Raw genomic sequence first — 25736 nt, forward strand, 5'->3', positions numbered from 1 at the left:
TGGTCCAGACTGGTCTGTACTGGTCCATACTGATCTGTACTGGTCCAGACTGGTCCGTACTGGTCCTTACTGGTCCATACTGGTCTGTACTGGTCCAGACTGGTCTGTACTGGTCCAGACTGGTCCGTACTGGGCCATACTGGTCCATACTGGTCCATACCGGTCTGTACTGGTCCATACTGATCATCCCAGTCCAGGCTGGTCCTTACTGGTTTATACTGGATTAAACTGGTCCATACTGGTCTTTACCAGTCCATACTGGTCCATACTGGTCTTTACCAGTCCTGACTGGTCCCATACTGGTTTATACTGGTCCTTAGTGGTCCCATACTGGTCCATACTGGTTCAAACTGGTCTATACTGGTCCAGACTGGTCCTATACTGGTCCATACTGGTCCGTACTGGTCCATACTGGTTTATTTGAGTCCATACTGGTCCATTCTGGTCCATACCAGTTCAAACTGGTCCATACTGGTTTATACTGATCCCTACTGGTCCATACTGGTTTATACTGGTCTGTACTGGTCCATACTGCTCCATACTCATCTATACTAGTTCAAACTGGTTTGTACTGGTCCCATACTGGTTTATACTGGATTATACTGGTCCCATACTGGTCTATACTGGATTATACTGGTCCCATACTGGTCTATACTGATCCCATACTGGTTTTTACTGGTTTATACTGGTCCATACTGGTCTGTACTGGGCCAGACTGGTCTGTACTGGTCCAGACTGGTCCATACTGGTCCTTATTGGTCCATACTGGTCCGTACTGGGCCTTACTGGTCCAGACTGGTCTGTACTGGTCCATACTGATCTGTACTGGTCCAGACTGGTCCGTACTGGTCCTTACTGGTCCATACTGGTCTGTACTGGTCCAGACTGGTCTGTACTGGTCCAGACTGGTCCGTACTGGGCCATACTGGTCCATACTGGTCCATACCGGTCTGTACTGGTCCATACTGATCATCCCAGTCCAGGCTGGTCCTTACTGGTTTATACTGGATTAAACTGGTCCATACTGGTCTTTACCAGTCCATACTGGTCCATACTGGTCTTTACCAGTCCTGACTGGTCCCATACTGGTTTATACTGGTCCTTAGTGGTCCCATACTGGTCCATACTGGTTCAAACTGGTCTATACTGGTCCAGACTGGTCCTATACTGGTCCATACTGGTCCGTACTGGTCCATACTGGTTTATTTGAGTCCATACTGGTCCATTCTGGTCCATACCAGTTCAAACTGGTCCATACTGGTTTATACTGATCCCTACTGGTCCATACTGGTTTATACTGGTCTGTACTGGTCCATACTGCTCCATACTCATCTATACTAGTTCAAACTGGTTTGTACTGGTCCCATACTGGTTTATACTGGATTATACTGGTCCCATACTGGTCTATACTGGATTATACTGGTCCCATACTGGTCTATACTGATCCCATACTGGTTTTTACTGGTTTATACTGGTCCATACTGGTTTATACTGGTCCATACTGGTCCATACTGGTCCATACCGGTCCTTACTGGTCCATACTGGTCTATACTGGTCCATACTGGTCCCATACTGGTCCATACTGGTTTATACTGGATTATACTGGTCCATACTGGTCCAGACTGGTCCTTACTGGTCCATACTGGGCCATACCAGTCCCATACTGGTCTATGGTCCATACTGGATTATACTGGTCCCATACTGGTCCATACTGGCCCATACTGGTTTATACTGGTCCATACTGGTTTATACTGATCCCCACTGGTCCATACTGGTTTGTACTGGTCTGTACTGCTCCATACTGGTCCATACTCATCCATTCTCATTCAAACTGGTTTGTACTGGTTCATACTGGTCCATACTGGCCCATACTGGTTTATACTGGTCCATACTGGTCCATACTGGCCCATACTGGTCTATACTGGTTTATACTGGTCCATACTGGTTTATACTGGTCCCATACTGGTCCATACTGGTTTATACTGGTCCCATACTGGTCCATACTGGTCCAGACTGGTCCTTACTGGTCCATACTGGGCCATACCAGTCCCATACTGGTCTATGGTCCATACTGGTCCCATACTGGTCCATAGTGGTTTATACTGGTCCATACTGGTCCATACTGGTCCCATACTGGTTTATACTGGTCTGTACTGGTCCATACTCATCCATAGTAGTTCAAACTGGTTTGTACTGGTCTATACTGGTCCATACTGGTCCATACTGGCCCATACTGGTTTATACTGGTCCATACTGGTCCCATACTGGTCCATACTGGATTATTCGGATCCATACTGGCCCATACTGGTTTATACTGGTCCATACTGGCCCATACTGGTTTATACTGGTCCATACTGGCCCATACTGGATTATTCGGATCCATACTGGCCCATACTGGTTTATACTGGTCCATACTGGCCCATACTGGTTTATACTGGTCCATACTTGCCCATACTGGTCCATACTAGTTTATACTAGTCCATACTGGTCCCTACTTGTTTATGCTGGTCCCATACTGGCCCATACTGGTGCCATACTGGATTATACTGGTCCCATACTGGTCCATACTGGTGCCATACTGGTTTATACTGGTCCGTACTGGTGGCCCCGAGAGCGCCCCCCCCCGCGCGCTCCCGCCACAAGCCCCGCCCCCAAGCCCCGCCTTCTGCCCTCCCCCTCCTTCCATTGGTCCTTCCCCAGTGACGCCACCAAGCCCCGCCCCCTCTACCGGCAGCCGCCGTCCCTGCCGTTGAAATCCCCGCCCTCAACCCCAAACCTCACCCTCCCATTGGCCGCCTCACCCTTCGCTCCTCCCTCCCCGCCCTCCCATTGGCTCCCTCATTTCCCGCCCCGCCTCTCCCTCCCTCCCATCGGCTCCACCCCTGAGGGGAAGCCGTGAGGGCGGCCAAGATGGCGGCGGGGTGAGGCGGCGGCGATGGCGGCGATGTCCGGGCCGGAGGAGCGCGATGCCGGCGGCGGCCCCGCCGCTCCCTCCGCTCCTTCCTCGGCCGCTCCCGGTCCCGCAGCCGTGGCCGCTCTGGGGGGCGGCGGCGAAAGCGGCGGCGCGGAAGAAGCGGCGGCGCTGCTGTTGGAGGCGGGCGCCGATCCCGACGCGCCGCCCAAGAAGCGGCTGAGGGCGGCCGGGAGCGGCGGCGGCGGCGCGGAGGGGGCGGCGGGCAGCGTGAAGCTGGAGGAGCGCCTCTACTCCGTGCTCTGCTGCACCGTGTGCCTCGATCTGCCCAAGGCTTCCGTCTATCAGGTCAGGCGACACTTTGGGGACAGGGGGGACGACATGGGGACAGCGGTGGTGGCACCGGGACCGGGCGGAGGGGGCAGCGGGGAGAGGTCGTGAGGGGATCGGGGACAGCGACACGGCCTTGGGGACACCCCCAGGGGACAGGGACACGGCCTTGGGGACACCCCCAGGGGACAGGGACACCCCCCTGGGACAGGGACACACACCCCCTTGGGGACAGGGACACCCCCTTGGGGACACCCCCCCTGGGACAGGGACACACACCCCCTTGGGGACACCCCCAGGGGACAGGGACACCCCTTTGGGGACACCCCCAGGGGACAGGGACACCCCCCTGGGACAGGGACACACACCCCCTTGGGGACAGGGACACTCCCCCCGGGACAGGGACACACACCCCCTTGGAGACAGGGACACTCCCCCCGGGACAGGGACACACACCCCGTTGGGGACACCGCCGTGGGGACAGGGCCACCCCCTTGGGGACAGGGACATCCCCTTGGGGACACCCCCAGAGGACAGGGATACCCTCTTGAGGACACCCCTAGGGGACAGGGACATCCCCTTGGGACAGGGCCACCCCCTTGGGGACAGGGAGACCCCCTTGAGGACACCCCCAGGGGACAGGGGCACCCCCTTGGGACAGGGACACACACGCCCCTTGGGGACATGCCGTGGGGACAGGGCCACCCCCTTGGGGACAGGGACAGCCCTTTGGGGACACCCTCAGGGGACAGGGACACCCCCTTGGAGACAGGGACACCCCTTTGGGGACATCCTCAGGGGACAGGGACACCCCCCTGGGACAGGGACACACACCCCCTTGGGGACAGGGACACCCCCTTGAGGACACCCCCCCTGGGACAGGGACACACACCCCCTTGGGGACAGGGACACCTCCTTGGGGACAGGGACATCCCCTTGGGGACAGGGCCACCCCCTTGGGGACAGGGACACCCCCTTGGGGGCACCCTCAGGGGACAGGGCCACCCCCTTGGGGACAGGGACACCCCCTTGAGGACACCCCCAGGGGACAGGGACACCCCTTTGGGGACACCCTCAGGGGACAGGGACACCCTCTTGGGGACACCCCCCTGGGACAGGGACACACACCCCCTTGGGGACACCGCCGTGGGGACAGGGCCACCCCCTTGGGACAGGGACACACACCCCCTTGGGGACACCGCCGTGGGGACAGGGCCACCCCCTTGGGGACAGGGACAGCCCTTGGGGACACCCTCAGGGGACAGGGACACCCCTTGGGGACAGGGACACCCCCTGGGACGGGGCCATCCCCTTGGGGACACCCCTTGGGGACAGGGACACCCCTTGAGGACAGGGCCACCCCCTTGGGGACACCCTCAGGGATCAGGGACACCCCCTTGGGGACATGGGGACAATGCCTGGTGGCCCTGTCACCCCTCTCCCCCCCCCTTGGTGGCCCTGTCACCCCCCCCCTTGGGGACAGCAGTGTCACACCCCTGGTGGCCCTGTCACCCCCCTGTCCCTTCAGGGCTCATCGAGGGCCACCAAAGCCATCCCAGAGTGGCTCTGTCCCCTCCTGGGCCACCAAAGTGTCCCAGGGGCCACCAAACCCCCCTCAGGAGCCACCAAGCCCTGGGGCCACCAAATGCCCCCCCTGGGCCACCAAGGGCTCCTTTGTCACCCCCTGGGCCACCAAACCCCTCGAAGGGGCCACCAAAGTGTCCCAGGGGCCACCAAAGCCCCACCCAGGGGCCTCTCTGTCCCCTCCTGGGCCACCAAAGCTGCCCCAGGGCCACCAAAGTCCCCTCAGGGCCACCAAAACCATCCCAGAGTGGCCCTGTCCCCTCCTGGGCCACCAAACCATCCCAGGGGCCACCAATGTCCCCTCAGGGGCCACCAAACCCCCCCCCCCCCCCCCAAGGTGTCCCTGTCCCCTCCTGGGCCACCAAATCCTCGCCAGGGCCACCAAACTTCCTCAGGGCCCACCAAAACCTCTCCAGGGGCCACCAAAGTCACCTCATGGGCCACCAACCCCCCCCAAGGGGCCACCAAGGGCCCCTTTGTCACCTCCTGGGCCACTAAACCCCTTGAAGGGGCCACCAAACCCCCCCCCAGGGGTCACTGTCCCCTCCTGGGCCACCAAACCCTCAGGGTGGCCACCAAAGTGTCCCAGTGGCCACCAAAGTCCCCTCATGGGCCACCAAAGCCTGGGGCCACCAAATGCCCTCCCTGGGCCACCAAGGACTCCTTTGTCACCCCCTGGGCCACCAAATCCCTCTAAGGGGCCACCAAAGTGTCCCAGGGGCCACCAAAGTCCCCTCCTGGGCCACCAAACCCTCCTGGTGGCCACCAAACTGTCCCAGTGGCCACCAAACCCCCCTCAGGGCCACCAAAGTGTCCCAGGGGCCACCAAACCCCCCTCATGGGCTACCAAGCCCTGGGGCCACCAAATCCCCCCTGGGCCACCAAGGGCTCCTTTGTCACCCCCTGGGCCACCAAACCCCTTGAAGGGGCCACCAAAGTGTCCCAGGGGCCACCAAAGCCATCCCAGAGGGGCCCTGTCCCCTCATGGGCCACCAAATCCTCACCAGGGACCACCAAACCCCCCCAGGGGCCTCTCTGTCCCCTTCTGGGCCACCAAACTGTCCCAGGGGCCACCAAAGTCCCCTCAGGGTGGCTCTGTCCCCTTATGGGCCACCAAAGTCCCCTCAGGGGCCACCAATGTGTCCCAGGGCCACCAAACCTCCCCCCCCAGGGGGTCCCTGTCCCCTCCTGGGCCACCAAACCTTCCTGGTGGCCACCAAAGTGTCCCAGTGGCCACCAAAGTCCCCTCAGGGGCCACCAAAACCATCCCAGAGTGGCTCTGTCCCCTCCTGGGCCACCAAACCCTCCCCAGGGGCCACCAAGGTCTGGGGCCACCAAATGCTCTCCCTGGGCCACCAAGGGCTCCTTTGTCACACCCAGGGCCACCAAAGTCCCCTCAGGGCCACCAAAACAATCCCAGGGTGGCCCTGTGCCCTCCTGGGCCACCAAACCCCCCCAAGGGGCCACCAAGGGATCCTTTGTCACCTCCTGGGCCACTAAACCCCTTGAAGGGGCCACCAAACCCCCCCCCCCCCCCCCACCAGGGGGTCCCTGTCCCCTCCTGGGCCACCAAACCATCCTGGTGGCCACCAAAGTGTCCCAGGGGCCACCAAAGTCCCCTCAGGGCCACCAAACCCTCCCCAGGGGCCACCAAGCCCTGGGGCTACCAAATGCTCTCCCTGGGCCACCAAAGTCCCCTCAGCGCCACCAAAGTGTCCCAGTGGCCACCAAACCCCCCTCAGGGGCCACCAAGGTCTGGGGCCACCAAATGCCCCCCTGGGCCACCAAGGGCTCCTTTGTCACACCCTGGGCCACCAAATCCCTCTAAGGGGCCACCAAAGTGTCCCAGGGGCCACCAAAGTCCCCTCCTGGGCCACCAAACCCTCCTGGTGGCCACCAAACTGTCCCAGTGGCCACCAAACCCCCCTCAGGGCCACCAAAGTGTCCCAGGGGCCACCAAATCCCCCCCTGGGCCACCAAGGGCTCCTTTGTCCCCTCCTGGGCCACCAAAGTGTCCCAGTGGCCACCAAACCCCCCTCAGGGGCTACCAAGCCCTGGGGCCACCAAATGCCCCCCCGGGCCACCAAGGGCTCCTTTGTCACCCCCTGGGCCACCAAACCCCTCGAAGGGGCCACCAAAGTGTCCCAGGGGCCACCAAAGCCATCCCAGAGTGGCCTTGTCCCCTCATGGGCCACCAAATCCTCACCAGGGGCCACCAACCCCCCCCAGGGGCCTCTCTGTCCCCTCCTGGGCCACCAAACTGTCCCAGGGGCCACCAAAGTCCCCTCAGGGTGGCTCTGTCCCCTCATGGGCCACCAAAGTCCCCCTGGGGGCCACCAATGGTTCCGAGGGCCACCAAACCTCCCCCACCCAGGGGGTCTCTGTCCCCTCCTGGGCCACCAAACCTTCCTGGTGGCCACCAAAGTGTCCCAGTGGCCACCAAAGTCCCCTCAGGGCCACCAAAACCATCCCAGAGTGGCCCTGTCCCCTCCTGGGCCACCAAACCCCCCCAGGGGCCACCAAGCCCTGGGGCCACCAAATGCTCTCCCTGGGCCACCAAGGGCTCCTTTGTCACACCCAGGGCCACCAAAGTCCCCTCAGGGCCACCAAAACAATCCCAGGGTGGCCCTGTGCCCTCCTGGGCCACCAAACCCCCCCAAGGGGCCACCAAGGGCTCCTTTGTCACCTCCTGGGCCACTAAACCCCTCGAAGGGGCCACCAACCCCCCCCCCCCCCAGGGGGTCCCTGTCCCCTCCTGGGTCACCAAGCCCTCCTGGTGGCCACCAAAGTGTCCCAGTGGCCACCAAAACCATCCCAGAGTGGCCCTGTCCCCTCCTGGGCCACCAAACCCTCCCCAGGGGCCACGAAGCCCAGTGGCCACCAAATGCTCTCCCATGGCCACCAAACCCCCCTCAGGGCCACCAAAGTGTCCCAGTGGCCACCAAACCCCCTTCAGGGGCCACCAAGGTCTGGGGCCACCAAATGCCCCCCCTGGGCCACCAAGGGCTCCTTTGTCACCCCCTGGACCACCAAAGTCCCCTCAGGGCCACCAAAGTGTCCCAGGGGCCACCAAGCCCCCCCAGGGTCACCAGACCCTGCTGGGGGCCACCAAACCTTCCTGGTGGCCACCAAAGTCCCCTCCTGGGCCACCAAAGTGTCCCACTGGCCACCAAAGTCCCCTCAGGGGCCACCAAAGTCCCCTCAGGGCCACCAAATGCCCCCCCTGGGCCACCAGGGGCTCCTTTGTCACCTCCTGGGCCACCAAAGTGTCCCAGGGGCCACCAAAGGCAAGGATGGAGGGGTCAATTAATTAATTCTGGGGTTAATTAATGCCAGGATGGGAACCGATTAATTGGTGATTGATTGATTGATTGATTGATTCAGGGATCGATTGATTGATTGATTGATTCAGGGATCGATTAATGGATTGATTGATTCAGAGATTGATTAATTAAGTCTGGGAGTAATTAAATCTGGGGTTAATTAGTGCCAGAATGGGAACTGATGAATTGGTGATTGATTGATTGATTGATTGATTCAGCGATTGATTAATGGATTGATTAATCCAGGGATTGATTAATTAAGTCTGGGAGTAATTAAATCCGGGGTTAATTAGTGCCAGGATGGGAACCGATTAACTGGGTATTGATTGATGGATTGATTGATTCAGGGATCGATTGATGGATTGATTAATTCAGGGATTGATTAATTAAGTCTGGGAGTGATTAAATCTGGGGTTAATTAGTGCCAGGATGGGAACCGATTAATTGGTGATTGATTGATTGATTGATTGATTCAGGGATCGATTAATGGATTGATTAATTCAGGGATTGATTAATTAAGTCTGGGAGTAATTAAATCTGGGGTTAATTAGTGCCAGAATGGGAACTGATTAATTGGTGATTGATTGATTGATTGAGGGATCGATTGATTGATTGATTGATTCAGCGATTGATTAATGGATTGATTAATTCAGGGATTGAGTAATTAAGTCTGGGAGTAATTAAATCTGGGGTTAATTAGTGCCAGAATGGGATCCAATGAATTGGGGATTGATTGATTGGATTGATTGATTGAGTGATTGAGTGATTGATTAATTCAGGGATTGATTGATTGATTAATTAATTCTGGGATTAATTATAGCTGGGGTTAATTGATGCCAGGATGGGATCTAATTAATTGGATATTGATTGATTATTGATTAATTAGTTTATTGATTAATTGATTGACTAATTAAGTCTGGGAGTAATTAAATCTGGGGTTAATTAATGCCAGGATGGGATCCAATAAATTGGGTATTGATTGATTAATTGATTGATTAATTAGTTAATTAATGGAGTGACTGATTGATTCAGGGATGGATGGATTGATTAATTAATTCAGGAATTAATTAATTGTGGGGTTAATTAATGCCTGGATGGGAGCCAGTGAATTGGCTATTGATTGATTAATTGATTGATTGATTATTCAATTGATTAATTGATGGACTAATTGATTGATTGATTAATTGATTAATTCAGGGGTTGACTGAGGAATTAATTCTGGGATTAATTAAAGCTGGGGTTAATTAATCTGGGATTAATTAATGCCAGGGTGGGAGCAATTAATTAATTCATTGATTGTTTAATCCAGGGATTGATTCATTAGTTCTGGGATTAATTAATTGATTACTTGATTAATTAGGTCTGGGATTTAGTAATTAATTCTAGGATTAATTAATTCTGGGATTAATTAATTCCAGGGTGGGCTCCAATGAATTGATTAATGCCATGATGGATTGATTAATTAATTCTGTGATTAATTAAAGCTGGGATTAATTAAATCTGGGAGTAATTAAATCAATGAATAATTAAATCTGGGATTATTAAATTTGGGATTAATTAAATCCGGGATTAATTAATGCCACAGATTAATTAAATTCAGGGTTAATTAAATCTGGGATTAATTAAATATGAAATTAATTAATTCTGGGATTAATTAAATATGAAATTAATTAATTCTGGGATTAATTAAATCTGGGATTAATTAAATTGGGGATTCATTAAATCTGTGATTAATTAAAGCTGGGATTAATTAAATCTGGGATTAATTAAATTGGGGATTCATTAAATCTGTGCTTAATTAAAGCTGGGATTAATTAATACCATGGATTAATTAAATTGGGGATTAATTAAACCTGGCATTAATTAAATTTGGTGCTAATTAAATTCAGGATTAATTAATTATGGGATGAATTAAATCCTGGGATGAATTAAATCGGGAAGTGATTAAATCTGAAATTAACTGAATCTGGGATTAATTAATTCTGGGATTGATTAAATTGGGGATTAATTAACTCTGGGAATAATTAACTGTGGGAATAATTAAATCCGGGATTAATTAAATCTGGGATCCGTGGGGAATTGGGGATCCATGGGGATCAGTGGGGATCAATGGGGAATTGAGGAATTCCAGCGGGGATCCGTGGGGATCCATTGGGGATCAATGGGGATTGGGGATCCATTGGGGATCAGTGGGAATTGGGGATCCATTGGGGATCAGTGGGAATTGGGGATCCATTGGGGATCAATGGGAATTGGGGATCCATTGGGGATCAATGGGGATTGGGGATCCATTAGGGATCAGTGGGGATTGGGGATCCATTGGGGATCAATGGGAATTGGGGATGAGTGGGGAATTGGGGATCAGTGGGGATCGATTGGGGATCACTGGGGATCAGTGGTGTATTCCAGTGGGGAATGGGAGATCAATGGGAATTAGGGATCAATGGGAATTGGGGATCCATGGGGATCAGTGGGGATCAGTGGGGATCAGTGGGGAATTGAGGGATTCCAGTGGGGATCAATGGGGATCCATTATGGATCAATGGGGATCAGTGGGGTTCAGTGGGGAATTGAGGAATTCCAATGGGGATCAGTGGGGATCAATGGGGATCAATGGGGAATTGGGGATCAGTGGGGATCAATGGGGAATTCCAATAGGGAATTAGGGATCAATGGGGATTGGGGATCAATGGGGATCAATGGGGAATTCCAATAGGGAATTGGGGATCCATGGGGAATTGGGGATCAATGGGGATCAATGGGGAATTCCAATAGGGAATTGGGGATCCATGGGGAATGGGGATCAATGAGGATCAGTGAGGATCAATGGGAAATTGTGGATCAGTGGGGAATTGAGGAATTCCAATGGGGATCAGTGGGGATCCATTGGGGATTAATGGGAAATTGGGGATCAATGGGGAATTGAGGAATTCCAATGGGGATCAATGGGGATCCATTAGGGAATCAGTGGGAAATTGGGGATCAGTGGGGAATTGAGGAATTCCAATGGGGATCAGTGGGGATCCATTAGGGAATCAGTGGGAAATTGGGGATCAGTGGGGAATTGAGGAATTCCAGTGGGGATCAATGGGGATCCATTAGGGATTAATGGGGAATTGGGGATCAGTGGGGAATTGAGGAATTCCAATGGGGATCAATGGGATCCATTAGGGATCAATGGGAAATTAGGGATCAATGGGGAATTGAGGAATTCCAATGGGGATCCATTAGGGATTAATGGGAAATTAGGGATCAGTGGGGAATTGAGGCCTTCCAATGGGGATCAATGGGGATCCATTAGGGATCAGTGGGAAATTGAGGATCAATGGGGAATTGAGGAATTCCAATGGGGATCAATGGGGATCCATTAGGGAGCAGTGGGAAATTGGGGATCAGTGGGGAATTGAGGAATTCCAATGGGGATCAATGGGGATCAGTGGGGATCAATGGGGAATTGGGGATCAGTGGGAATTGAGGCATTCCAATGGGGATCAATGGGGATCAATGGGAATCAATGGGGATCAATGGGCGTCAATGGGGATCAGTAGGGATCAGTGGGAATTGGGGATCAATGGGAATCAATGTGGAATCAATGGGAACTGGGGATCAATGGGAATCAGGATCAATGGGGATCAATGGGGATCAGTGGGGATCAATGGGAAATTGGGGATCAGTGGGGAGTTGAGGCATTCCAATGGGGATCAATGGCTATCCATTAGGGATCAGTGGGGAATTGAGGAATTCCAATGGGGATCAAGGGGGATCCATTAGGGATCAGTGGGAAATTGGGGATCAGTGGGGAATTGAGGAATTCCAATGGGGATCAATGGGGATCCATTAGGGATCAATGGGGATCAGTGGGGATCAATGGGGATCAATGGGGATCAGTAGGGGTCAATGGGAATTGGGGATCAATGGGAATCAGTGTGGAATCAATGGGAACTGGGGATCAATGGGAATCAGGATCAATGGGGATCAATGGGGATCAGTGGGGATCAATGGGAAATTGGGGATCAGTGGGGAGTTGAGGCATTCCAATGGGGATCAATGGGGATCCATTAGGGATCAATGGGAAATTGGGGATCAATGGGGAATTGAGGAATTCCAATGGGGATCAATGGGGATCAATGGAGATCAATGGGGATCAGTAGGGGTCAATGGGAATTGGGGATCAATGGGAATCAATGTGGAATCAATGGGAACTGGGGATCAATGGGAATCAGGATCAATGGGGATCAATGGGGATCAGTGGGGATCAATGGGGAATTGGGGATCAGTTGGGCATTGGGGATCAATGGGGATCAATGGGGATCAATGGAGAATTGGGGATCAATGGGGATCAATGGGGAATTGGGGATCCATGGGGAATTGGGGATCAATGGGGATCAGTGGGGATCAATGGGGATCAGGATCAATGGGGATCAATGGGGATCAGTGGGGATCAATGGGAATTAGGGATCAGTTGGGCATTGGGGATCAATGGGGATCCATGGGGAATTGGGGATCAATGGGGATCAGTGGGGATCAATGGGAATTGGGGATCAGTTGGGCATTGGGGATCAGTGGGGATCAATGGGGAATTCCAATAGGGAATTGGGGATCCATGGGGAATGGGGATCAATGGGAATTGGGGATCCATGGGGAATTGGGGATCAATGGGGATCAATGGGGATTGGGGATCAATGGGGAATTGGGGATCCATCGGGAATTCCAATAGGGAATTGAGGATCAATGGGGATCAATGGGGATTGGGGATCAGTGGGGATCAATGGGGATCCATCGGGAATTCCAATAGGGAATTGGGGATCCAAGGGGATCAATGGGGATCAATAGGGAATTCCAGTAGGGAATTGGGGATCAGTGGGGATCAATGGGGATCAATGGGGAATTCCAAATGGGAATATTAGGGATTAATAATAGGTAAAATGTTGATAAATAAAGGGGGAATATTGGGAATATTAGGGATTAATAATATTGATAAATAAAGAGGAAATATTGGGAATATTAGGGATTAATAATAGGGAAAATATTGATCAATGAATTAGGAAAATTTTGGAATATTAGGGATTAATAATGGGGAAAATATTGGTAAATAACGGGGAAATAGTGGGAATATTAGGGATTAATAATATTGATAAATAAGGGGAAATATTGGGAATATTAGGGATTAATAATAGGGAAAATATTGATAGATAATGGGGAAATATTGGGAGTATTAGGGATTAATAATAGGGGAAAAGATTGATAAATAACGGGGAAATATTGGGAATATTAGGGATTAATAATATTGATAAATAAAGAGGAAATATTGGGAATATTAGGGATTAATAATGGGAAAATATTGATAGATAATGGGGAAATATTGGGAGTATTAGGGATTAATAATAGGGGAAAAGATTGATAAATTAATTAGGAAAAAATGGGAATATTAGGGATTATTAATGTGGAAAATATTGATAAATAGGGTGGGAAATATTAGGAATATTAGGGATTAATAATAGGGCAAATATTGATAAATAAAGGGGAAATATTAGGAATATTAGGGATTAATAATAGGGGAAATATTGATAAATAAAGGGGAAATATTAGGAATATTAGGGATTAATAATAGCGGGAAATATTGATAAATAGTGGGGGAAATATTGGAAATATTAGGGATTAATAATAGGGGAAAATATTGATAAATAAAGGGGAAATATTGGGAATATTAGGGATTAATAATGGGAAAAATATTGATAGATAATGGGGAAATATTGGGAGTATTAGGGATTAATAATAGCGGAAAAGATTGATAAATTAATTAGGAAAAATTGGGAATATTAGGGATTATTAATAGGGGAAATATTGATAAATAAAGGGGAAATATTAGGAATATTAGGGATTAATAATAGAGGAAATATTGATAAATAATGGGGGAAATATTGGAAATATTAGGGATTAATAATAGGGGAAAATATTGATAAATAAAGGGGAAATATTGGGAATATTAGGGATTAATAATAGGGGAAATATTGATAGATAAGGGGGGAATATTGGGAATATTAGGGATTATTAATGTGGAAAATATTCATAAATAAGGTGGGAAATATTAGGAATATTAGGGATTAATAATAGGGGAAATATTGATAAATGATGGGGGAAATATTGGGAATATTAGGGATTAATAATAGGGGAAATATTGATAAATAAGGGGGAATATTGGGAATATTAGGGATTAATAATAGGGGGAAATATTGATAAATAACGGGGGAAATATTGGGAATATTAGGGATTAATAATAGGGGAAAATATTGTTAAATAACGGGGGAAATATTAGGAATATTGGGGATTAATAATAGGGGAAAATATTGTTAAATAACGGGGGAAATATTGGGAATATTAGGGATTAATAAAATTGATGAATAAGGGAGGAAAATGAGGAAAAAAATGCAAATCAATTAAGATTATTAATGATGAATATTAATGATTAATAACGGGAATATGAATGGTCATTCCCCCCAGTAATTTAACCCTTTAAAAGCCAGACTGGACCTTTCCCATGGGGGATTTTGTAGGACGTCTCCGTGACCCCGCCGTGCCTCAGTTTCCCTTTTGCAAATCCCCAAAAATTCCCCAAAATCCCCCCAAAATCCCCCAAAATTCCCCCCAAAAATCCCCCCAAAAATTCCCCCCAAATCCCCAAAAAATGCGCAAAATTCCCAAAAATCCCTAAAATTCTCCCAAATCCCCCAAAATTCCCCAAAATTGCCAAAAATCCCGAAAAATCCCTCCAAAATCCCCCAAAAATTCCCCCAAAATCCCCCAAAATCCCCCCAAAAAATCCCCCCAAAAAATCCCCAAAAAATTCCCCCAAAAAATCCCCCCAAAAATCCCCCCAAAAATCCCCCCAAAAATCCCCCCAAAAATCCCCAAAAATTCCCAAAAAAATCCCCCAAAAATCCCCAAAAATTCCCCCAAAAAATCCCCAAAAATCCCCCCCAAAAAATATCCCCAAAATTCCCCCAAAATCCCTCAAAATCCCCCAAAATCCCCCCAGAAAGTCCCTCCAAAAATCCCCAAAATCCCTCAAAAATCCCCCCAAAAATTCCCCAAGAAATCCCCAAAAATTCCTCCAAAATCCCCCAAAATTCCCAAAAATCCCCAAAAATCCCCACAAAATTCCAAAAAAAATTCCCCAAAAATCCCCCCAAAATTCCCCCAAAATAAAAAAAAATCCACAAAAAGTCCCCCAAAATTCCCAAAATCACTCAAAATTCCCCAAAAAATCCCGAAAAATCCCTCAAATCCCCAAAAAATTCCCCCCAAATCCCCAAAAAATCCCCAAAAATGCCCAAGAAAATCCCCAAAAATCCCCCCAAAATTCCAAAAATTCCCCAAAAATCCCCCAAAACTCCCCTGAAAGTCCCCCAAAATTCCCAAAATCACCCAAAATTCCCCAAAAAATCCTGAAAAATCCCTCAAAATCCCCCAAAAAATCCCCCAAAATTTCCAAAAAATTCCCAAAAATGCCCAAGAAATCCCCAAAAATCCCCAAAAAATCCCCCCAAATCCCCCCAAAAATCCCCCCAAAAAACCCCAAAAATCCTCCCAAAAATTCCCAAAAATTCCCCAAAAATCCTCCAAAAATCCCCACAAGTCCCCCAAAAAATCCCCAAAAATTCCTAAAAATCCCCCCAAAAATCCCCCAAAATCCCCCCCAAAATTCCCAAAAATCCCCAAAAAATCCCCCCAAAAATCCCCCAAAATCTCCAAAAATCCCCCCAAAAATCCCCCAAAATCCCCCCAAAAATTCCCAAAAATCCCCCAAAAATCCCCCCAAAAATTCCCCAAGAAATCCCCCCAAAATTCCCAAAATGCCCCAAAAATCCCCCCAAAAATTCCCCAAGAAATCCCCCAAAATTCCCAAAATGCCCCAAAAAATCCCCCCCAAAAATCCCCAAAAAATCCCCCCAAATCCCCCCCAAAATCTCCAAAAATCCCCAAAAAACCCCTCAAAATCCCCCCCAAAATTCCCCAAAAATCCCCAAAAGTCCCCCAAAAAATCCCCAAAAATTGCCAAAAATTCCCAAAAATGCCCAAGAAAATCCCCAAAAATCCCCCAAAGAATCCCCAAAAATCCCCCCAAAAAATCCCCAAAAATGCCCAAGAAAATCCCAAAAAATCCCCCCAAAAATTCCAAAAAATTCCCCAAAAAATCCCCCAAAATTCCCAAAAATTCCCCAAAAATCCCCCCCCAAAAAAATCCCCCAAAATTCCCAATAATCCCCAAAAAATCCCCCAAAATCCCCCAAAAATCCCCAAAAAATCCCCCCAAATCCCCCCCAAAATCTCCAAAAATCCCAAAAAACCCCCTCAAAATCCCCCCAAAAATTCCCAAAAATTCCCCAAAAATCCCCAAAAGTCCCCCAAAAAATCCCCAAAAATCCCCCCAAAAAATCCCCAAAAATCCCAAAAATCCCCAAAAATGCCCAAGAAAATCCCTCCAAAAATTCCAAAAAATTCCCCAAAAAATCCCCCAAAATCCCCCAAAAATCCCCCCAAAAATCCCCCGAAATCCCCCCGAAAATCTCCAAAAATCCCAAAAAAACCCCTCAAAATCCCCCCAAAAATTCCCAAAAATTCTCCAAAAATCCCCAAAAGTCCCCCAAAAAATCCCCAAAAATTGCCAAAAATTCCCCAAAATGCCCAAGAAAATCCCCAAAAATCCCCCCAAAAATCCCCAAAAATCCCCCCAAAAAATCCCCAAAAATGCCCAAGAAAATGCCCCAAAAAATCCCCCCAAATCCCCCAAAATCCCCCCAAAAATCTCCAAAAAAAAAAAAACAAAACCCAAAAATTCCCAAAAATCCCCCCCCAAAATCCCCCAAAATTCCCAAGAATCCCCAAAAATCCCCAAAAATCCCCCAAAAATCCCCAAAAGTCCCCAAAAACTCCTCCAAAATCCCCCAAAAATTTCCCAAAATTCCCAAAAATCTTCCAAAATCCCCCAAAATCCCCCAAAATCCCCAAAAATCCCCCAAAAATCCTCAAAAAATCTCCAAAAATTCCCATTTTTTTTTTTTTTTCTTTTTCTGGAATGTTCCACCAGTGCACCAACGGTCACCTGATGTGCGCCGGCTGCTTCATCCATCTCCTGGCTGACTCGCGGCTGAAGGAGGAGCAGGCCACGTGTCCCAACTGTCGCTGCGAGATCTCCAAGAGCCTCTGCTGCCGCAACCTGGCCGTGGAGAAGGCGGTCAGCGAGCTGCCGGCCGAGTGCGGCTTCTGCGCCCGCCAGTTCCCCCGCTCCCTGCTCGAGCGCCACCAGAAGGAGGAGTGCCAGGACAGGTCCGGGATCTGAGGGATTTTTGAGGATTTTTTTTGAGGATTTGATGAGGTTTTATGGAGTCTACAGGTGGTTTTTGGTGGATTCAGGAGGTTTTGGGGTGGTTCTGAGGTGGTTTTTGGTGGTTTCAGGGTGGTGGGACACCTCAAAGTTCTTGAGATCTTATGTGGAGCACCACCAGAAGAATGTTGGGGATTTGATGAGGTTTTATGGAGTCTCCAGGTGGTTTTTGGTGGATTCAGGAGGTTTTTCGGTGGTTTTAGGTTGTCTAATGGTGGTTTTAGGGTGGTGGGACACCTCAAAGTTCTTGAGATGTTTCACCAGAAAGATGTTGAGGATTTCATGAGGTTTTATGGAGTTTCCAGGTGGTTTTTAGTGGATTCAGGAGGTTTTGGGGTGGTTCTGACGTGGTTTTTGGTGGTTTTTGGCTGGTAGGCCACCTCAGAGTTCTTGAGATCTTTCATGGAGCAGCACCAGAATGATGTTGGGGATTTGATGAGGTTTTATGGAGTCTCCAGGTGGTTTTTGGTGGATTCAGGAGGTTTTTTGGTGGTTTTAGGGTGGTTTTTGGTGCTTTTGGGGTGGTGGCACACCTCAAAGTTCTTGAGATGTTTCACCAGACGGATTTTGAGGATTTGATGAGGCTTTATGGAGTCTCCAGGAGGTTTTTTGTGGATTCAGGAGGTTTTTTGGTAGTTTTGGGGTGGTTTTTGGTGCTTTTAGGGTGGTGGGACACCTCAAAGTTCTCGAGATGTTCCACCAGAATGATGTTGGGGATTTGATGAGGTTTTATAGAGTTTCCAGGTGGTTTTTGGTGGATTCAGGAGGTTTTTGGTGGTTCTGGGATGGTTTTTGGTGGTTTTGGGGTGATGGGACACCTCAAAGTTCTTGAGATCTTTCATGGAGCACCACCAGCATGATGTTGGGGATTTGATGAGGTTTTATGGAGTCTCCAGGAGGTTTTTTGTGGATTCAGGAGGTTCTTTGGTGGTTCTGAGGTGGTTTTTGGTGCTTTTAGGGTGGTGGGACACCTCAGAGTTCTTGAGATGTTTCACCAGAAGGCTGTTGGGGATTTGATGAGGTTTTATGGAGTCTCCAGGTGGTTTTTGGTGGATTCAGGAGGTTTTTTGGTGGTTTTAGGTTGTTTTATGGTGCTTTTGGGTTGGTGGGACACCTCAAAGTTCGTGAGATCTGTGGAACACCACTTAAGTAGGAGTGCTAGGACAGGTCAGGAATCTTGTGAGGTTTTATGGGGTCTCCAGGTGGTTTTGGTGGATTCAGGAGGTTTTTCAGTGGTTCTGAGGTGGTTTTTTGGTGGTTTTGGGATGGTGGGACACCTCAGAGTTCTTCAGATCTTTCATGGAGCACCACCAGAAGGCTGTTGGGGATTTGATGAGGTTTTATGGAGTCTCCAGGTGGTTTTTGGTGGATCTAGGATGGTTTTTGGTGGTTCTGAGGTGGTTTTTGGTGGTTTTGGGATGGTGGGACACCTGGAAGTTCTTGAGATCTTTCATGGAGCACCACCAAAATCATGTCATGGATTTTTTGGCTTTTTTTTTGGATTTTTTTGGAGTTTTTTGGAGTTTTGGGACCATTTCATCTCAAGAACCCCCCAAAATTCCCCAAATTGTCCCAAATTGTCCCAAAATTCCCCAAATTGTCCCAAACTGTCCCACATTGCCCCAAAATGGTCCCATTTTCTCCGTTCTCCAGGGTGACGCAGTGCAAGTACAAGCGCATCGGGTGTCCCTGGCAGGGCCCCTTCCACGAGCTCTCGGTGCACGAGGCCGAGTGCTCCCACCCCACCAAGACGGGCAACGAGCTCATGGACATCCTGGACGAGATGGACCAAACGCGCAAGAAGGAGATGCAGCTCTACAACAGCATCTTCAGCCTGCTCAGCTTCGAGAAGATCGGCTACACCGGTATGGAGGTCCACCAGAATTCCACAGAATTTCTGGAATTTTCTGAAGGTCTTTTTTGGGTTCTCCAAGGGTTCTCCAAGGTTCTCAGAAGGTTTTATGGGGTTTCTAGAAGGTTCTTTGGGGTTTCTTGAAGGTTTTATGGGGTTCTCCAAGGGTTGTCCAAGGTTCTCAGAAGGTTTTATGGGGTTTCTAGAAGGTTCTCCGTGGTTTTCAGAAGGTGTTTTGGGGTTCCTCAAGGGTTCTCCATGGTTTTCAGAAGGTTTTATGGGGTTTCTAGAAGGTTCTCCGGGGTTTTCAGAAGGTTCTTTGAGGTTTTCCAAGAGTTTTCCATGGTTTTCAAAAGGTTTTATGGGGTTTCTAGAAGGTTTTCCGTGGTTTTCAGAAGGTTCTTTGAGATTCTCCCAGGATTTTCCATGGTTTTCAGAAGGTTTTATGGGGTTTCTAGAAGGTTCTCCGTGGTTTTCAGAAGGTTCTTTGAGGTTGTCCAAGAGCTGTCCATGGTTTTCAGAAGGTTTTATGGGGTCCTTCAAGGATTCTTCATGGTTTTCAGAAGGTTCTTTGATGTTCTTCAAAGGTTCTCTATGGATTTCAGAAGGTGTTTTGGGGTTCTCCAAGGGTTCTCCATGGAATTCAGAAGGTTTTATGGGGTTCTCCAAGAGTTGTCCATGGATTTCAGAAGGTTTTACAGAGTTTCTCATGGGTTCTCCGTGGTTTTGAGAAGGTGTTTTGGGGTTCTCCAAGGGTTCTCCATGGTTTTCCGAAGATTTTATTGGGTTTCTAGAAGGTTCTTTGGGGTTTCTTGAAGGTTTTATGGGGTCCCCCAAGGGTTCTCCATGGAATTCAGAAGGTTTTATGGGGTTCTCCAAGAGTTTTCCATGGATTTCAGAAGGTTTTACAGAGTTCCTCCTGGGTTCTCCGTGGTTTTCAGAAGGTGTTTTGGGGTTCTCCAAGAGTTGTCCATGGATTTCAGAAGGTTCTATGGAGTTCCTCATGGGTTCTTCATGGTTTTCAGAAGGTTCTTTGAGGTTCTTCAAAGGTTCCCCATGGTTTTCAGAAGGTGTTTTTGGGTTCTGCCAGGGTTCTCCATGGATTTCAGAAGGTCTTTTGGCGTTCTCCAAAGGTTCTCCATGGATTTCAGAAGGTTTTATGGGGTTCTCCGAGAGTTCTTCATGGTTTTCAGAAGGTTCTTTGGGGTTCTCCAAGGGTTTTCATGGATCTCACAGGCTTCTTAGGTTTTCCTCAAGGATTCACCATGATTTTCAGAAGGTTCGTTGGGGTTCTCCAAAGGTTCTCCAAGGTTCTCAGAAGGTCTTTTGGGGTTCTCCAAGGGTTCTCCATGGTGTTCAGAAGGTTTCATGTGGTTCTCCAATGGTTCTCCATGGTTTGGGGTTCTCCAAGAGTTGTCCATGGATTTCAGAAGGTTTTACAGAGTTCCTCATGGGTTCTCCGTGGTTTTCAGAAGGTGTTTTTGGGTTCTCCAAGAGTTGTCCATGGATTTCAGAAGGTGTTTTTGGGTTCTCCAAGGGTTCTCCATGGTTTTCAGAAGGTGTTTTGGGGTTCTCCAAAGGTTCTTCATGGTGTTCAAAAGGTTCTTTGAGGTTCTTCGAGGGTTCTCCATTGATTTCGAAGGGTTTATGGGGTTCTCCAAGGGTTCTCCATGGTTTTCAGAAGGTGTTTTGAGGTTCTCCAAGAGTTTTCCATGGACTTCAGAAGAATCTTTGAGGTTCTCCAAGAGCTGTCCATGGTTTTCAGAAGGTTTTATGGAGTCCTCCAAGGGTTCTCCATGGTTTTCAGAAGGTTTTATGGGGTTCTCCAAAGGTCTTCCCTGGTTTTCAGAAGGTTTTATGGGGTCCTTCAAGGATTCTCCATGGTTTTCAGAAGGTTCTTTGATGTTCTTCAAAGATTCTGTATGGATTTCAGAAGGTCCTTTGGGATTCTACAATGGTTCTCCATTGAATTCAGAAGGTTTTATGGGGTTCCCTAAGGATTCTCCATGGTTTTCAGAAGGTGTTATGGGGTTCTCCATGGTTTTTAGAAGGTTTTATGGAGTTCTCCAAAGGTCTTCTATGGTTTTCAGAAGGTTCTTTGGGGTTCTTCAAAGGTTCTCCATGGTTTTCAGAAGGTTTTATGGGGTTCTCCGAGGTTTCTCCATGGATTTCAGAAGGTTCTATGGGGTTCTCCTGTGGTTCTCCATGGTTTTCAGAAGGTTTTATGGACTCCTCCAAGGGTTTTCCATAGATCTCTGAAGGTTTTTTGAGGATTTATGAAGGTTTTATGGAGTTCTCCAAGGGCTTTCCATGGACTTCAGAAGGTTCTTTAGAGTTCTCCAAGGGCTTTCCATGGATTTCAGAAGGTTTTATGGGGTCCTTCAAGGCTTCTCCATGGTTTTCAGAAGGTTCTTTGATGTTCTCCAAAGGTTCTGTATGGATTTCAGAAGGTCCTTTGGGGTTCTCCAAGGTTTCTCCATGGAATTCAGAAGGTTTTATGGGGTTCTCCAAGGGCTTTCCATGGTTTTCAGAAGGTTTTTTGGGGTTCTCCAAGAGTTGTCCATGGCTTTCAGAAGATTTTATGAGGTTCTTCAAAGGTTCCCAATGGTTTTCAGAAGGTTCTTTGAGGTTCTCCAAGGGTTCTCCATGGTTTTTGGAAGGTTTTTTGGGGTTTCTAGAAGGTTCTTTGGGGTTTCTTGAAGGTTTTATGGGGTTTTCCAAGAGCTGTCCATGGATTTCAGAAGGTTTTATGGGGTTCTCCAAAGGTCTTCCCTGGATTTCAGAAGGTTCTGTGGGGTTCTCCAAGGGTTTTCCATGGTTTTCAGAAGGTTCTTTGAGGTTCTCCAGGGGTTCTCAGTGGTATTCAGAAGGTCACTTGGGGTTCTTCAGGAGTTTTCCATGGATTTCAGAAGGTTTCACGGGGTTCTCATGTGGCTCTCCATGGATTTCAGAAGGTTCCTTGAGGTTCTCCAAGGGTTCTCCATGGATTTCAGAAGGTTCCATGGATTTCAGAAGGTTCTTTGGGGTTCTCCAAAGATCTTCCGTGGGATCCCGGTGAAGCCATTTGGAACCGTGGGAGAATTTTGGGCATTTTTCAGGATCTTGAGGAATCCTTGTGGGATCCAATGAGAATTCCAGGAATTCTGTGGGATCCTGGTGGGTCCTTTTGGGACCTGAGGAGAATTCTGGGAGTTCTGTGGGATCCTGGTGGATCCTTGTGGGACCTGAGGAGAATTCTGGGAGTTCTGTGGGATCCTGGTGGATCCTGTTGGGACCTGAGGAGAATTCTGGGAATTTTATGGGATCCTGGTGGATCCTTTTGGGATCTGAGGAGAATTCCAGGAGTTCTGTGGGATCCTGGTGGGTCCTTGTAGGACCTGAGGAGAATTCTGGGAATTTTATGGGATCCTGGTGGATCCTTTTGGGACCTGAGGAGAATTTTGGGAATTCTGTGGGATCCTGGTGGGTCCTTTTGGGACCTTGGGAGGATTTGGGGAATTTTTCAGGATTCTGAGGAATCCTTGTGGGATCCAATGAGAATTCCAGAAATTATGGGATGGACTGGGATGGACTGGGATGGGACTGGGATGGACTGGGATGGGACTGGGATGGGATTGGGATGGACTGGGATGGGATTGGGATGGGACTGGGATGGACTGGGATGGGATTGGGATGGACTGGGATGGACTGGGATGGACTGGGATGGACTGGGATGGACTGGGATGGGATTGGGATGGGATTGGGATGGACTGGGATGGACTGGGATGCACTGGGATGGACTGGGAGGGACTGGGATGGGATTGGGATGGACTGGGATGGGATTGGGATGGGATTGGGATGGACTGGGATGGGAATGGGATGGACTGGGATGGGAATGGGATGGACTGGGATGGGATTGGGATGGACTGAGATGGACTGGGATGCACTGGGATGGACTGGCATGGGACTGGGATGGGATTGGGATGGACTGGGATGGACGGGGATGGACTGGGATGGGATTGGGATGGACTGGGATGGGATTGGGATGGGAATGGGATGGACTGGGATGGGAATGGGATGGGACTGGGATGGACTGGGATGGACTGGGATGGGATTGGGATGGACTGGGATGGACTGGGATGGGATTGGGATGGGACTGGGATGGACTGGGATGGACTGGGATGGGATTGGGATGGACTGGGATGGACTGGGATGGGATTGGGATGGACTGGGATGGGACTAGGATGGGATTGGGATGGACTGGGATGGACTGGGATGGGATTGGGATGGGACTGGGATGGACTGGGATGGACTGGGATGGACTGGGATGGACTGGGATGGGACTGGGATGGACTGGGATGGACTGGGATGGGATTGGGATGGACTGGGATGGACTGGGATGGACTGGGATGGACTGGGATGGGATTGGGATGGACTGGGATGGACTGGGATGGGAATGGGATGGACTGGGATGGACTGGGATGGACTGGGATGGGATCGGGATGGACTGGGATGGACTGGGATGGACTGGGATGGGATTGGGATGGGAATGGGATGGACTGGGATGGGAATGGGATGGACTGGGATGGGATTGGATTGACTGGGATGGACTGGGAGGGACTGGGATGGGACTGGGATGGACTGGGATGGACTGGGATGGACTGGGATGGGATTGGGATGGATTGGGATGGAACTGGGATGGGACTGGGAGGGACTGGGATGGACTGGGATGGACTGGGATGGGACTGGGATGGAACTGGGATGGACTGGGATGGCACTGGGATGGGATCGTGATCCCGGCTTTGGACCATGCTGAGGAATGGAGTTTAGGATCTGCTGATGATCCTGGGAAGGTTGTAGGATAACGGTGACTCAGCTTTGGTGACAATTCCAGGAATTTTGTAGGATCCTGGTGGGTCCTTTTAGGGGCTCTTGATAATTTTGGGACTTCTGTGGGATAACGATGAATCCTGGTAGGATCTGCTGGTGACAATTCCCGGAATTTTGTAGGATCTTGGTGAATCCTTTTGGGATCCAGTTCTAGCTATGGAAACTTTGCAGGATAACGATGAATCCTGGTAGGATCCGTTGATAATTCCAGGAATTTTGGAGGATGACGTTGAATCCTTGTAGGATCTGGTGATGCCTTCTGGAACCTTCTAAGAGGCCGATGAATCCGTACAGATTCTGTGACAATTCCTGCCTTATTCCCAGCCCTTTTCCCATCTCTAATCCCAAACTTTTCCCATTTTCCCGCCTTCCCCAGAGGTTCAGTTCCGCCCGTACCGCACGGACGACTTCATCCCTGGATGGACTGGGATGGACTGGGATGGATGGGGATGGGATTGGGATGGACTGGGATGGGACTGGGATGGACTGGGATGGATTGGGATGGACTGGGATGGACTGGGATGGGAATGAGATCCCGTCTTTGGACCATCCTGAGGAATGGAGTTTAGGATCTGATGATGATCCTGGGAATGTTGTCGGATCTTGGTGACTCAGCTTTGGGATCCGGTGATAATTCCGGGAGTTTTGTAGGATCTTGGTGAATCCTTTTGGGATCCAGTTCTAGTTATGGAAACTTTGCAGGATAATGATGAATCCTTGTAGGATCTGCTGGTGACAATTCCCGGAATTTTGTAGGATTATGGTGAATCCTTGTAGGATGTGATGATGCCTTCTGGAACCTTCTAAGAGGCCGATGAATCCGTAGGAATTCCATGACAATTCCTGCCTTATTCCCAGCCCTTTTCCCATCTCTAATCCCAATTTTTTCCCGCTTTCTTCCCATTTTCCCGCCTTTCCCAGAGGTTCAGTTCCGCCCGTACCGCACGGACGACTTCATCACGCGCCTGTACTACGAGACGCCGCGCCTGACCGTGCTCAACCAGACCTGGGTGCTGAAGGCGCGCGTCAACGACTCGGAGCGCAACCCCAACCTGTCGTGCAAGCGCACGCTGAGCTTCCAGCTGATCCTCAAGAGCAAGGTCAACTCGCCCATGGAGTGCTCCTTCCTCCTCCTCGAGGGGCCCTACGACGACGTCAAGATCAACCCGGTCATCTACCACTTCGTCTTCAGCAACGAGAGCAACGAGACCGACTACATGGCGCTGCCCATCGTCGACTCGGTGGAGTGCAACAAACTGCTGGCGGCCAAGAACATCAACCTGCGGCTTTTTATATTCCAGATCCAAAAATAAACCCTGACTCGGGCGGGGGGGGGTTTTTTTCCGGGGGGGGTGGGAGGGAGGGAGGGAGGAGGTGGAGGAGTTTTAGCGGCGGCGTTGTCGGCGGCGTTGGGAGTATTAAAGGATGGAGTCGGAGCGGTTGGAAGCGGGTCGGAAGAGAGGGGGAAAAATTGGGGGGGGA

At 49.6% G+C, this 25736-nt stretch overlaps 1 protein-coding gene across 2 annotated transcripts; it reads left to right on the top strand.

Moving 5' to 3' along the window:
- The first annotated feature begins 2892 nt into the window (after window positions 1-2892).
- Window positions 2893-25580, top strand: ZFTRAF1 (zinc finger TRAF-type containing 1). 2 transcript variants are annotated; one of them, XM_059868479.1, is made up of 5 exons: window positions 2923-2970; window positions 3171-3259; window positions 17237-17475; window positions 19187-19398; window positions 25176-25580. In XM_059868479.1, exons 1-5 carry the CDS (start codon window positions 2967-2969, stop codon window positions 25565-25567), a joined length of 936 nt encoding a protein of 311 aa, XP_059724462.1. In that variant the 5' UTR covers window positions 2923-2966; the 3' UTR covers window positions 25568-25580. The 2 variants fall into 2 exon arrangements, with proteins under 2 accessions (XP_059724452.1, XP_059724462.1); XM_059868469.1 differs by having other exon boundaries at window positions 2893-3259.
- Window positions 25581-25736: the final 156 nt, after the last annotated feature.

This window comes from Haemorhous mexicanus, chromosome 1 (assembly GCF_027477595.1).
Source record: "Haemorhous mexicanus isolate bHaeMex1 chromosome 1, bHaeMex1.pri, whole genome shotgun sequence".
Taxonomy (NCBI): Eukaryota; Metazoa; Chordata; class Aves; order Passeriformes; family Fringillidae; genus Haemorhous; species Haemorhous mexicanus.